Source organism: Trachurus japonicus, unplaced genomic scaffold, assembly GCF_045865225.1.
Source record: "Trachurus japonicus isolate A0001 unplaced genomic scaffold, Traja_1.0 AP030434.1".
NCBI classification, from domain to species: Eukaryota; Metazoa; Chordata; class Actinopteri; order Carangiformes; family Carangidae; genus Trachurus; species Trachurus japonicus.
In genome coordinates, this window is record NW_028220567.1 from 603 (window position 1) to 14824 (window position 14222).

At 40.7% G+C, this 14222-nt stretch overlaps 1 protein-coding gene across 1 annotated transcript; it reads left to right on the plus strand.

Annotated features, from left to right (window-relative positions):
* Positions 1-315: 315 nt before the first annotated feature.
* On the plus strand, positions 316-13647 carry LOC146960378 (receptor-type tyrosine-protein phosphatase T-like; the record flags this gene model as incomplete). Its single annotated transcript, XM_085772427.1, has 3 exons — positions 316-517; positions 9316-9418; positions 13347-13647. Coding segments are annotated over 3 exons (606 nt in total), but the record flags the coding sequence as incomplete, so codon positions are not given.
* Between the last annotated feature and the right edge of the window lie 575 nt (positions 13648-14222).

Genomic DNA, 14222 nt, shown 5'->3' on the forward strand with positions numbered 1-14222 from the left:
CTGCGGCTTCAATACCAAAATAAAGTCTTCCCACAGCTCAACAGACAAAGAAAATGGTCTCCAGCACCAGCCATGTGCTCTCCTTCTCTCAAAACCGAAAGTGAAACTTAACTAAATGGGAGTTAAGACTGCATTTACTCTTCCTTCCACAGGGGGCAGTATAGCATTGAACAGCTTGGCATACAGAGGCCATGACAGTCAGCGTTAGGCTAGCTGCCCTGCCTCCTGCTTGTCATCGTGATGCTGACTCATGTTCACATTGTCAGACAAACTAAAATACACTGCGGTTTAAAACTGTTTCCTACCTGACTCCAGATCACCTACAAGGCGCTGAGCTCACTGGACCCCACCGCCGACCTGACCACCCAGAGGGGACGGGTCTTCAAGCTGAGGAATGAGACTCACCATGTGTTTGTGGGTCTTTACCCAGGCACCACCTACTTCTTCACCCTCAAAGCCTCCACCAACAAGGGCTTCGGCCCCCCCGTCACCACCCGTATCACCACTAAAATAGCAGGTACAAACCATTTAAAATCATCCTGTATATTCTGTATATTGACATGTTTTAATTTCTGTGACATTTTTTTGAGGTTTGTCGTGTTGTCACCGTGAGACCGGGGGGTTTTCCATCAAAATGAACCACTTTGATGGAACGGAGTTGAGGCTCAGGTTGATGGACCGGAAAGTCAGAGCTTAGCCAGAACCATGTTTCCATGGTTATCTTAGCCACACTGATGGAACCGAACTCTCACTAAAATAAGTGTGACTCTGCCATTTAAGCCAGACTTGGAGCTAAGCGAGCTTAGGAAGACCCCCCTGGTGTGGCTCGTCACTCCTGTGTTTGTGTGTCTCAGTCTTTGTGTGTCTTTATGTGACCGTTTTCATATCTCTCTGGCCTTTTCTTTTTTTTTTTTTTTTTATTAATGTTTTTATTCATTTGACAGGTAAAAGTACATACAATGAAAAATAAGGATTTTTTCTTTTTTTCCAAAAACAACAACCACTTATTCCCTCCCTTTCCCAGCCCTCCCCAATCCTACAAAATTTTGTCACAGATCAGTAATAACACACATCCTTCCTTCTTACAGTAAACAGACATGCAAATATAAAAGTACCTAGACAATTAAGAGAGAGTAATAAAAATAAAATAAAATAAAAAATAAAAAATAAAAAACACCACAAAACTGAGAAGTAATATTTTCAATGGGTTGAGATGAAATAAGGAGGGAAAGGAAATTCAAAAGTCAGTTGTCAGAAGTGAACATTTCACTTGTCCTGTAGTGTCTTTAATTTAGCTATGTAACTAATCATGCAGCCCCAAACCGAATCAAATTTTCCAGGTGTCCCCCTCAGATCGTATTTAATTTTCTCCAGATCTAAGTACAGCATGAGGTCCTTAAGCCACACGGAAGCTTTGGGGGCAACTGGTGCCTTCCATTCCAACAAAATTCTTCTACGTGCTAATAAAGAAGCAAAGGCGATACTATCCTTAAACTTTTTCCTAATTGTTTGGTCTGATAATACTCCAAAAATAGCCAATTCTGGACAAGGTGTCAATTCCATATTTAGTGCCTCTGCAAGATGTTTAAAACAGCCGTCCAGTAAACTTGCAGACGGGGACACGACCAAAACATGTGGGTCATGTTTGCTGGTGATAAGTGACACCTATTGCATGTGTCTGCGACATTGGGATAAATTTTGGAAAGTTTTGGAATTGGTCAAATAAGTACGATGGACAACCTTAAATTGTATCAGATTAAGCCTGGAGCAAGATGTGCTGTTATTTACACGAATTAATGCTGAGTCCCAGTCACCGTCATCGATAACCCTGCCAAGTTCCTGTTCCCAGTCTTTCTTGATTTTATCAAGAGATGTCTCTTTGAGATGGGATATTAAGATGTACATTTTTGAGATAAGGCCTTTCTGATTTGTGGGAATTTCCAAAATTGATTCAATTACTGAGTTAGGAGGGATATTGGGGAAACAGGTACTATTGGATTTAACAAAGTTACGAACCTGAAAGTATCGGAATAGGTGAGACTTGGGAAGGTTAAATTTTTCACATAATTCGCTGAAGCTAGCGAAGACATTGTTAATATATAGATCACTTAGCCTGACAAGGCCTGAGCGCTGCCATAGAGAAAATGCATTATCAATGTTGGGAGGGGGAAGAGATGATTGTTATGTATGGGGCTGTGATTAGACAATCCTTTGAGTCCAAAAGTACATCTAAATTGGAACCAAATTTTAAGGGTGGAGACGACAATTGGGTTACATGTATATTTGGATGATTGAAAGGGCAATTTTGATGTAAGTAGAGCTAGGAGTGATGTAGAACAGGATTTAGCTTCTAGTTTACACCAGATTAATTCAGGTTCACGAATCCAGAGAGTCATTTTGCTTATGTTAGCTGCCCAATAGTAGAGTCTTAGGTCAGGGAGTGACAAACCACCAACGGACTTATGCCTTTGTAAAAACTCTCTCCTTATCCTGGCAGTCTTGCCTTTCCATATAAAAGATGAAATTTGCTTATTTATAGCACGAAAAAAGGAAATTGGGTAAAAAGATCGGCAAGCATTGGAAAAGATACAAAAAACGTGGAAGCACGTTCATTTTGATGCAACTTACCCTGCCTGCTATAGTTATATGCAAATTACACCATCTTTCCAGATCTAATTTAAGCTTGTCGATTAGGGGTGAAAAGTTGTTCTTGTAAAGATCTGACATCTTGCGGCAGATATGCCACACCTAAATATTTAAAGCTGCTTTTAGACACTTTAAATGGGAAAGACACATCGGGGATCCCAAGGGCTAAGTTATTTACAGGAAAACATTCGCTTTTTGAGAAGTTCAACTTATAACCGGAAAATGCTCCAAAGTTGTTAAGCAATTCAATTATCTTGGGGATGGTGGTTACTGGATCAGAAATAAACAATAGTAAATCGTCCGCATACAAGGAAAGTGTATGTTCCAAACCACATCTGTGGATTCCTTTGCTAAAATTGGCCGATTTAAGTGCGATAGATAAAGGTTCGATTGCCACAGCAAACAATAGTGGACTCAGAGGGCACCCTTGGCGGGTTCCTCTGTTGAGTGTGAAATATTGGGATTTCATCCCATTAGTGCTTACGGACGCTTTAGGGGAAGAGTATAAAAGTGAGATCCAGGATATATACTTAGACCCAATGCAGAACCTCTTCAAGACCTCCAACAGATAACTCCACTCCACCCGATCGAAAGCCTTCTCCGCATCCAGGGAGACCACCACTTCTGGTGTCTCCCTGGATGCGGGAGAAAAAAGAAGGTCGAGGAGGCGGCGGACATTGGAAAAAGAGTGTCGGTTTTTCATAAACCCGGTTTGGTCGGGTGAAATGATGCTCGGCATAATTGATTCAAGTCGTAAGGCCAGTGCCTTAGCTAAAATCTTATAATCGGCATTTAAGAGGGAGATAGGACGGTAAGAGCTACAATCAGAATCTTCTTTACCCGGCTTTAATAATAAGGTTATAGATGCCTCGGTGAGAGTTTGAGGCAGAGCACCCCGGTCCAGAGAGTCATTGAACATGTCTAAGAGGAGAGGGATTAATTTATCAGCAAATTTTTTAAAAAACTCTATAGGGTAACCATCTGGGCCAGGGGCCCTGCCACTTTGCATTAGTTTAACTGAGTTTGCTAATTCACGAAATTCTAAGGGTCGATCCATTTCGCTCTTCTGAGTAGAAGAAATGGGTGGGAAATTTAGGTTATCCAGGAAGCTCATCATGTTTGTTTTGTCAGTTGGGGATTGTGAAGTATATAGTTCAGAATAAAATGTTTTAAAGGTTTCATTTATGACGGATGGCACTACTGTAAGTTCACCAGAAGGAGTTCTAATCTGTTTAATTTGCTGGGATACTGATTGGCTTTTTATTAGGCGTGACAGATGGCGTCCTGCCTTCTCACCGTGCTCGTAAAGAAATCCACGTGAACGCAAGAGTAATTTTTCAGTTTCTTGCGTTGAAAGCAAGTTATAGTCCATTTGAAGGTTTTGTCTCTCTTTGTCTAATTCAGGGGATGGAGATGTTGATAATTTTCTGTCCAATTCTGTTATGCTTTCCATGAGTTGTTCCTGTTTTTGTTTTTTGAGTTTATTCAGTCTTGCAGAATAAGATATAATCTCTCCTCGGACTACCACCTTTAATGTCTCCCACAGTAAAGATGGGGATATGAGATTAGACTTGTTGGTAACAAGAAAATCGTCGATTACTTTGGAGATTGTTTGGCAAAAGTCATCATCGTTTAGCAATGTACAATTCAGCCTCCATGGAGGGCGTGTCTTTTGTAAAAGTGTAAACGAAAGGTCGAGTAGCACTGGAGCATGATCAGATACCACTATCGTTGAGTATTCTATGTTATCGACAACAGGAAGAAAATAATTATCAATGTAAAAGTAATCAATTCTTGAGAATGTTTTATGGACCTGAGAGTAAAAAGAAAATTCTTTTTTATCAGGATAGAGAAAGCGCCAGGGATCTAAACCTCCTATTTGATCCATAAACGTTGAAATTGCTTTGGCAACTTTAGAAGGGGAGACCTGCCGTGGGCAGGATTTGTCTAGCAAGGGGTTTATAGTACAGTTAAGGTCGCCTATCTCTCTGGCCTTTTCTCAGTCTATGTCACCAGCCTTCATCTGCTCAAAATGTCAGAGGCTCAAAAAATAGAACAGTCTCTTTTAAAAAAAAGAAAAAGCAGAAAAGCACATTGTGTGACATGGCCTCAGACGTTAATGTTTCCCTTTATTCTGCAACAAGAGGACTTCTTCTATTCTCTCTGCTGCTGCTGTTTGGTGACAGCTTCGTCTTTGTTAGTTAAATGACAGATACGAAATAAAACTGTTGTTTTTGTCTCTCTTTGTATGTCTCCTACTGCCCTTCATCTCTCTCTATCTTTGGCTTCCCTCACTCTCTCTCCCTCTTCTCTTTCAAAATCTCAATCCCTTCCTCTCTGTTTTTTTTTTTTGTTTTTTTTTAATCCCTCTGGTGACAGTCAGAGCGACCATGTTGTTTTCAGGTTGACGTCTCAGTGACACTTGTTCACATTTGACACAAACATTCACCTGGACTCAAAAATGACTTGATTAGATTTTGGGGCTTAAAGGGATAGTTCACCCTAGAATGATATTTCGCTCATTATCTACTCACCCTCATGTTGACTAAGGGCTGGAAGAAGTTTCAGAGTCCACCATCCCTTCTCTGAGTTACAGGGGGTCTTGGCGTAGCAGTGCATGTCCATATAACGGTTGCAAAGGGACACCAGAGCTCTTCGTAAAAAAACACACACAAAAAAACATCCAAATACCTCCATGCTGCTCGTATGTCATGTCCGTCTTGTGCTGAAGCGCGTGATTCGCAGTAACCGCACTGACGCCAGCGCAAATCACGCGAGATTTGGACGGACCAGGAAGAGGAGCTTCGAGAAGCTTCCGCTACAAACAAGCTTAAAATATAGACTTATTTAATTTTTTTCGGGACAATTACGCAATTTGGGGCTTCAGCACAAGACGGACATTACATACGAGCATCATGGAGGTATTTGGATGTTTTTTTGTGTGTGTTTTTTTACGAAGAGCTCTGGTGTCCCTTTGCAACCGTTATATGGACATGCACTGCTACACCAAGACCCCCTGTAACTCAGAGAAGGGACGGTGGACTCTGAAACTTCTTCCAGCCCTTAGTCAACATGAGGGTGAGTAGATAATGAGTGAAATATCATTCTAGGGTGAACTATCCCTTTAAAGGTCAGAAGTGAAGGACATGGTGACCTCAGAAACACTTTCTTTTACCTAATCCCCTCCACGTTTGATTGCTTTTCTCTTTGTCAGGATGTTGTTGTTTCTGTTTCCTGACCTTTAGCTGTGAGCGAATTTATCAGTTTGTCTGAGACTCTGTCCAACTGTCCACTTCAGACCTAGTCGCTGCAGCAGCAGTTTAAAGGGAAAACTACAACCTCTATTGATTAACGTCTGATTATGTTGCAAACATTTTTGCAGAATAAATGCACAGATGGTTGCTCACTGTGTCATTAATTGTGAGCGGAATGAATAGTAGATATGCAGCCGCGTGTGCTGTTGTTGTACTAGAACTGTTAATTCAGCATGAATATTCTTCGGCAGCTGCTTCAGGAGCGGAGTGTGTGATGTGTGAGGCTAAGCATACGTCGCTGAGGTCAGCCTCTCTGTAGAAGTGGCACCTTCACAGCAACACTCGTCTGCTCAGCTCTGACCTTAAACTGCTCCTTTCACTGTGGGAGAGTTTTACCACACATCTGTGTATCCATGCAAAAAGAAATCAAAACATTGACCCAAACTCAAAAGTAATAATATATTCTGAGCTTCATACTCTTACAGGTGCATCTAAAATACACAATAGTTTACTTCAACATTCATATATTTGAGGTTCAAACCTTGATGCAGTAATTTTCTTTGAAGGAGCTGAAACCTGAGTGCATAAATAAACACACTTTGCAGGACTTGATGTTTTCTACATTGTACAAATTGTTTTCTTTTTCATTTTAGAGAATATTGGAATATTTTGAGATACTGGATTTTTTGATTTCCATGAGCTCTGAGACATAATAAATCCAATTAAAACGAAAACATTTGAAATATTTCACTGTGTGGTGAATCGAGAAAATATTAAAGTTTCACCTTTTGAATTCTGTAAAAATAACTTTTCCACAGTCTTCACATTTTTTTTAATGTTGCACCAGTATGTTCATTTAAATACTAGAACAAATATTATGTAAATGTTAAGTGTAAACAAAATAAATTAGAAATTGTAATTAATTCCATGTATTTAAATGTATGATAAGCCCATACATTAATGTTGATGTATGTATATTTATACTGTAGCGATATGGTACATACATATATTTCCATTCCAAAGCCTGCCAGTTTAATTAACAAGGCATGAATTGGAGAAAAAAAAAAAAAAATAGATAAAATAAAAAAAAAGGTATAGGCTAACCTGATTTTTTTTTAAATAAATCTGCAAACTTGAAATAAAAAGATATCATTATGAGTATCATCATCGAAAACACACTGAGGTGCAATTAAAAGGATTAAAGTGATCTTACTGTATGTTTCCCACCCTCTTTTTTAAGTCTACACCTAATCAGTCACATTACTTACTGTAATACTTGGACAGTCGGTGTCTTCTTCTTCTTCAGCTGCTGCTGCAATCAGCTCAGGGTGGGAAACATACATGTAGATCACTTTAATCCTTTTAATTGGACCTCAGTGTGTTTTGGATGAGGATACTACACGTGTGAAAGTTGACCCGCCTGAGGGAGCCTGTCTGTATCAGGCGAGGCCAACCTGGTCAGATGAGGTGCTGTGATCCCTGACAGCCCCTCCTGTTTTTGATTTTGCAGTGACAACTTTAAACCACCATAAATCTTCCATAAAGATACAACACAGTCACTGCTACCGCCCCAAATTGCCTGCAGGTGAGGCATTCAAGGGACACTGGTAAATCGCAGCACCTGGATGGGGGTGGAGCCAGGGCCGGCCCTAGGATGTTGGTGGCCCCCTAAACAAGATTTTTGTTTGTGGCCCTGCACTCTAAGCACAAACACCAAATCACTGGTTAAAACTGAATACAGACGTGTTTATGCCTCTGAGGTTTGAGGCCATTTTCTCAACTTTTACATATTTTCTTAAATTTATCTTTTTAAGATACTTGCAGATGTAACAATAAATAAAGAAAGAAATAATTTAGGCCAAATGCTGGAAAATTGAGGTCTGCCTTTTGAAAAATCCCTTGTGAAAACACTCCTTCAGTCATGAGAATGAACTGTTTTGGTGCTTGAAATAGGATATGAATACAGTAATAGATACGTGTAGAAAACAAGTCTAAAATGACATTTTGTAAGATTGTTTTTTGAGCACAAATGTTGTCATTCTGCCGTTCTATTTTCACCAAATGTCTCAAATGTGAGATAAAAGAAGCTGAATATTGACTTCAAATTACATATAAAGCTCATAGCTGCACGTGCAGACCTCAGGATGTTTAAATGACTTGAATGACCCCCGGTACCTTTCTGATCATGTGGCCCCCCACCTAACGGCTGTGGCCCTAAACAACCACATAGAGGGTTTATGCCAGGGGCCGGCCCTGGGTGGAGCTTCCTTCAGCAGGCTACTGTATTTTACCTGAGTTCCAAACACCCAAATATGAACAGCTTTGACTCTCTCGCTGTGTCCACCGTCCAACACGCTAACAGTGCTGATTAAACCTTCAGTCTAACACATCAGCAGCATCGTCCTGTCTGTGAAAACACCTCCAGTGATGTTAGCGTGACCTTTCCTCCATCCTCCTTTCACGTCTTCACAACATGTTGCTGAGAGGAGAAAATAAAACACCAACACTTCAACAGAGACGTCTCCCACCCAAATGTCACGCCATCACCAATCTTCATTATCTCATCCAGGAAGCAGAGGACAGCGAGATTTGATTAAACGATGCAGACAGATAGGGAGCGGTGGGCAGAGGGGGGCGGGGGGGGGGGTTGATGCTGCTCATCAAATACGACAGACGTGAAATTAATAACTTGGTTTTATCTGAACATCCATTTTCCAGTGATTAAATAGAGAAAGCTCATTTAAAGTGTATTCATAAATTCAACCTCATGCTTATAGAGACGCATAATATTTCCAAAGATAATTCATTAAACCATCGCAGGTGTGAGACGGAGGAGGGAATGTTGCTGCTTCTCTCTCTGTTAAAAAGTTTCTAAAATTCAGTCCATCCATTTCATCAGGTATTAAAACAGAAATATGAATTAAATCCTTGTTTTGGTTTATTCATCTTGTTAAATGTAGAGGATTAAAAATTACAAGAAATACATGCTTATATTTTGGAAAACTCTCATCTTATCATTTTGACCTTGAGAAAATAACATTTAGCTGCTTCGAAACCTTTCTAGGAAGGACCTAAAGTCTCTCTGTAGTTATTATGTAATAATTATTCTTTAATAAGGCATATTTCATTGTTTATTTTTGTCAGCGTGTGTATATGTGTATGTAAGTGTATGGATTTTTGTGTTTGTTTTTGTGTCCCTGGGTGCAGGTAGACACTCTTTTATAAAGATCTCGTTGGGTTGATGAAGTTGTTTTTTTGTGATGCACAATTAGGATTTTTGTGAAGCACTGAGGCTACCGTGTGTTCAGTGGCCAACAGCTGCAGAAAACACAATCATGTGTGTTGTGTTGAGGTGATGTGACTTCCTGTCAGTAAAGGCTTTCCTGGTTTCAAATGTCAGTTTTCCTCCCATCAGCCCCCATGATGCCGGAATACGAGTCCGAGGCTCCACTGAACGAGACCGAGACCACCATCACTGTCCTGCTGAAGCCCGCTAAGTCCCGCGGAGCACCAATCAGGTAACCGCCTCCCTACTTCCTGTCCTGTTGTTCCTCTCCCTTCATCCTCACTCTCTCTCTCCTGTCTCACATCCAAAGGAAATTCTGTCGCTTTTTAGTCTCAGTGTGATGTGGACTTCAAGTAGAGATGTTGGACTTATGATGATCACTGTCTAGTTCCTGGTGACTGACAGAGGGATTAAAAAATACATTTCACCTAATACAGAAACTAGGGATGTCACGATTATAAATTTTCTTGGTACGATTATTGTCAGAGAAATAATCACGGTGTTACGATTATCACGATTATTATGCATTAGGCTAATTAATTTCACAACACTATGAATGTGTAAAATCAAATATAGTCAAAATATAAACTACATTACTCATTGTTTACACAAAATATTTCAAGTATCTATTAAAGCTCCAGTTGGTAAGTTGACGAAAGTGAAAGTAAACTCCGCGACTTGGTCGGAAATTTCAAGACAATACTCCGTCAGGTCCCTTTATGAACCTCTGCCAAGCGCCCCACACACACACAGACACACACAAAGTAGCCATGAACGCACCCACAGAGAAAAAAAAAAAAAAAAAAAAGATGTACCGTATCCATAGCACGACGTGTAGGAGCGGCGATTGGCTGCTCCTCCTGCTCCCTCTACCTGACTGGTGGAGAATCGTCGGGCGCGGTGGATTTTGGCAAATACGATTACAGGCTGTAGGTGGAGCCAGAGGAGTTGGATTTTGTCCTAAATTACTCATTTAATGTCTGACCATCAGAATATAGTGACAATTCCAGCAAATATGACTGAATAATTGTTACCAACTGAAGCTTTAATATATGACCAATTCTTAATCCCCAGGGGAAATGTTTGAAATATTCAGGTCATGAATTGTTATCTATACCAAATGTTTGCGTTTATTTTAATGGTTTTTTGTTTTGTTTTTTTAATTTAAAATGACACGCTAACATTTAAATTCCTACCAATTCAATGTTACGTTAGTTAAATGGACCAGTATCTGTGCATTTACCCATATTTCTGCGCACATCTGCCAATAAGGTTCCAACATCAAAGTTTTGTGAAAGTAACGGTATTTAGGAATCTTTACGATCAATTAATTGTGGCGTTTAATACCACAATTAATTGTGAAAACAAGTAATCGTGACATCCCTAACAGAAACAAGCAAAATGAAATAGTTACAGACAGTTTTTACTTTCCCACATACTTACAGTACATATTTGTAAGTAAATAGATGAAGAGTGAAGAATATAGATTACTGTAAATGAAGAGTAATCTATTAACTGCAAACTGAAATCCTCCTGGAGAAATCAAATCTCTGGATTAAATCTGAAGTCAAATGGCCGTGGTCTGGTTTTAAATCCAGATCTGAGCTTGTGGTCATACGGTGATGAAAACATCATTTTTCACCTCAGACAACTGAAGTTTGGACTGAAGTCCAGTTTTACTTCCTTATACATCTAGAACTAGAGACATAAAGCTACACTGCTCACACTGCTGGCGCTTTACCGAACAAGTTATTATGGTCATTTATGTATTTTCATGTGAAGCTTTGAAGCTTCGTTTCAGGTATGAATGGTGCCACAAAAATAACGTTTGGTATTATTATGAATGTCATTGTTAATATTAAATCAAATCTGAAAATATTCAGATCACTCAGTATTGATTATCGGCCAATCATGTCGCAGGTTTAACATGTTTCTCTCTGCACATTCAGTAATAACAGAAAACAAAGAGCAGAAAAACGACTGAGTTTCTCGTCCACCAAGGTTTGGTTTTAAAATGGACACAGCTAATTTGTCACTTTCTCCTCTTCTCATTTTCTCAGCCAGCACATTTAAAAAAAATTAAAAGTTCACTTTGAACATGTGATCTCATCCATTTAATTGGTGCAGGGCAGACCATTATTCTATGTTGCCCTCAGGGAAATACAGTTTCCACAGGGGCGAGTGGAGAATAAATATCACACACGTCTGGACAGTGGGAAATGTGAGCCTCGGACCGTAGTTTTTGTTCATTTCTGAACATTCCCATATCATATTTTTCCATTGATCATCCACAATGGTGAATGTATACACTGTTGAATCAGGCTGCTCTCCAGCCACCAACATCACTGATGTGTTTATCAGCCTGAGATTAGCTGCGTAACATAGCACGCATATTATGGCTGTTTTGTGTGAGTATTACATCGTTTTAGGTGCTAGCAGATGTTTGTGGTTAAGCGGGAAGAGTCATCTGTCGGTTAATGTGTGTGAGTGTGCGTGTGTTTTATTTAGTCTGAGGAGATCAGAGGCATTTCAAGTTCAGGGGCTTAGATGAGGAGTGTTTACCAAAATGGCTCTGCTAAGAGGAGCAGCTGCTGTGGCGGAGACACACACACACACACACACACACACACACACACACACACACAAGCCTGTGTTTGCAGATGCTTTGCTTTTACATGAATGCAAGTCAGCTGTATATCTGAAGTGTTGATATCGACACACATGCATTTTGTCACAGTGAATGTGTACATGTACACACACAATCACAACACAAACCCACACACACACTGCCAAACTTCCACAAAAGAAGTGGACATTTAACATTATAAAAATTAACAAACATTATACAAAACCGCAATCCTGCCACACCAATACCCATTCATTCATCATTGTTAAACCACACGGCTACCTGACTGGCCGTTTCTGCTCCTGTTTAACTGGCAGACGTGGATTTGGGATCACTTGCTGAGAACCATTAACCACCCTGAAGATGTGAGAAATGGCAAAAAGTTTCTTATTTTTCAAAATGTTCCTCGCTTCGCAAGATGATGTCACTTCCTGTAAACTGTCATGGCTGACTTCAGACGACCTCACTTTCTATAAACGTCCTGATCTCAGAAATTGTTCTCAGTTTCCAACATGTTTCCACACTGACAAGGACACACACTAAAACACACACACACACACACGCACGAGCACCTGAACATGGACACACACAATTCCCCATTTGCTCCTTGTATGAGGCCTCTACTTCATGCCTGGTGCAGCCTCATAAAGTCATTAGTTTGAAATGGATATTTCACCAGAAAGGCAGAAACCAGAGAGAGAGAGAGAGAGAGAGAGAGAGAGAGAGAGAGAGAGAGAGAGAGAGAGAGAGAGAGAGAGAGAGAGAGACTCATCTTTGGTCATCAGCAATTATCTTTTATGAAAGCTGCCAAACGGGAGCTGGGGATAATTGGCCGCAGCCCTTCACAGAAACATACATTTCCCTAATTGCGTATAATTGTGAAGTGAGTTCTTGGCGTGGAGGACGGAGGTAATTGCGGAGGGCCGCTGCGTTTGTCCTGACCGCTAAAGGAGCCCTCAGCCATTCATGAAGCCTCTCAGAGCAGAATGGAAACACACACACACACACACACACACACACACACACACAAAGACAGACCTTTTAAGTATATAAATACATCTCTACACACCTGTTAGAAAACACACACACGCAGGCACACCTGCTAGATCACATACTGTACAGGCACATGATCACCTGCTAGACTATGTGCAGATAAGGCACACACACACACACGCACACACACACACACACACATATTTCTTAGTTTTAGTCGAGATGCGGCTGCTGACTCAGCTCCTGTGTGAGAAGTACTAGGTTTGCCTCCATTTGGAAATAAGAACTGACCCTGGAACAGATGAGTCTGCATGACTCTGCTTCCAGGAGGATGGTCGACACTTTCCTGAGGAATCTCCACAGACCTCGGTGTCGTCTTTTCACACACTTGCAGCCAAAGTGGATTAAACACAGACACTTTGTGGCTCTCTCACACACAGTGGCTGTAATTCAGTCAGATCAAGCAAATGTCAATGTTTTAGCTGAAGCAAACTCTCTCTATATTTAAATTGTGTTTGAATAACTTTATTTCTACCTGCAGCTCCTACCAGCTCGTGGTGAAAGAGGAACGCAAATCCAAGACCCGCCGCGCCGCCTCCGAGGCCCCCGAGTGTTTCTCTGCTCCCGTCAGCTTCCGCAACGCCTCCGTTTTGGACTCGTCCTACTACATCGCCGCAGACTTGCCTCCGTCCAGCCTCACGGTCGTGCAGCCGTTCACCGTCGGAGACAACAAGAGCTACGGCGGTTTCTGGAACCCTCCTCTGTCTCCAGCCAAGAGCTACAGCATCTACTACCAGGCCATGAGCAGAGCCAACGGGGTGAGTCCCACACACGTCCTGTAGCTGCCACAGAAAACCACTTCATTTCTCATGATGGGAAACATGACATCTTGAGATTCATTAGAAAGATTCAACAGTCACACGAATGTTGATCATGGAGGTCGGGGGTCTTACTGTCATCAGTCAATCTTTGGCCACAGTCATCTGGTGTGACTGACTGCATTTACTGAGATGATATTATTTCTCTTATCATGCATATGTACAGTACGCTGTTTCAGAGGTCGGTCAAACAGGCAACAGAAACTTCCTGTCATTACCCTTCAGAGTACAAGCTCACAGCTGTCACTGAGCTGCTGTGAAGACACGTGCTTGTTGCTGTTTTGGTTTGTCACTATCCTCCTGAGACCCAGGAAAAAAAAGTTTTTTGATTTTGATTTTTTTTTAGATAAATTGTGTTGGGATGGTAAAGAACAAATTGCAAAGAAAAAAATCTGAATTTTTTATTTTATTTTAATTTTATAACCTGTGCACTGTAGTGTACAACAGGACTATATTGTTCTCAAACGTGTCATATTTTGATGCTTAGAATGTGCATGAAAAACTTGAATTATCATGTAAAATACAGTAATATATTATAA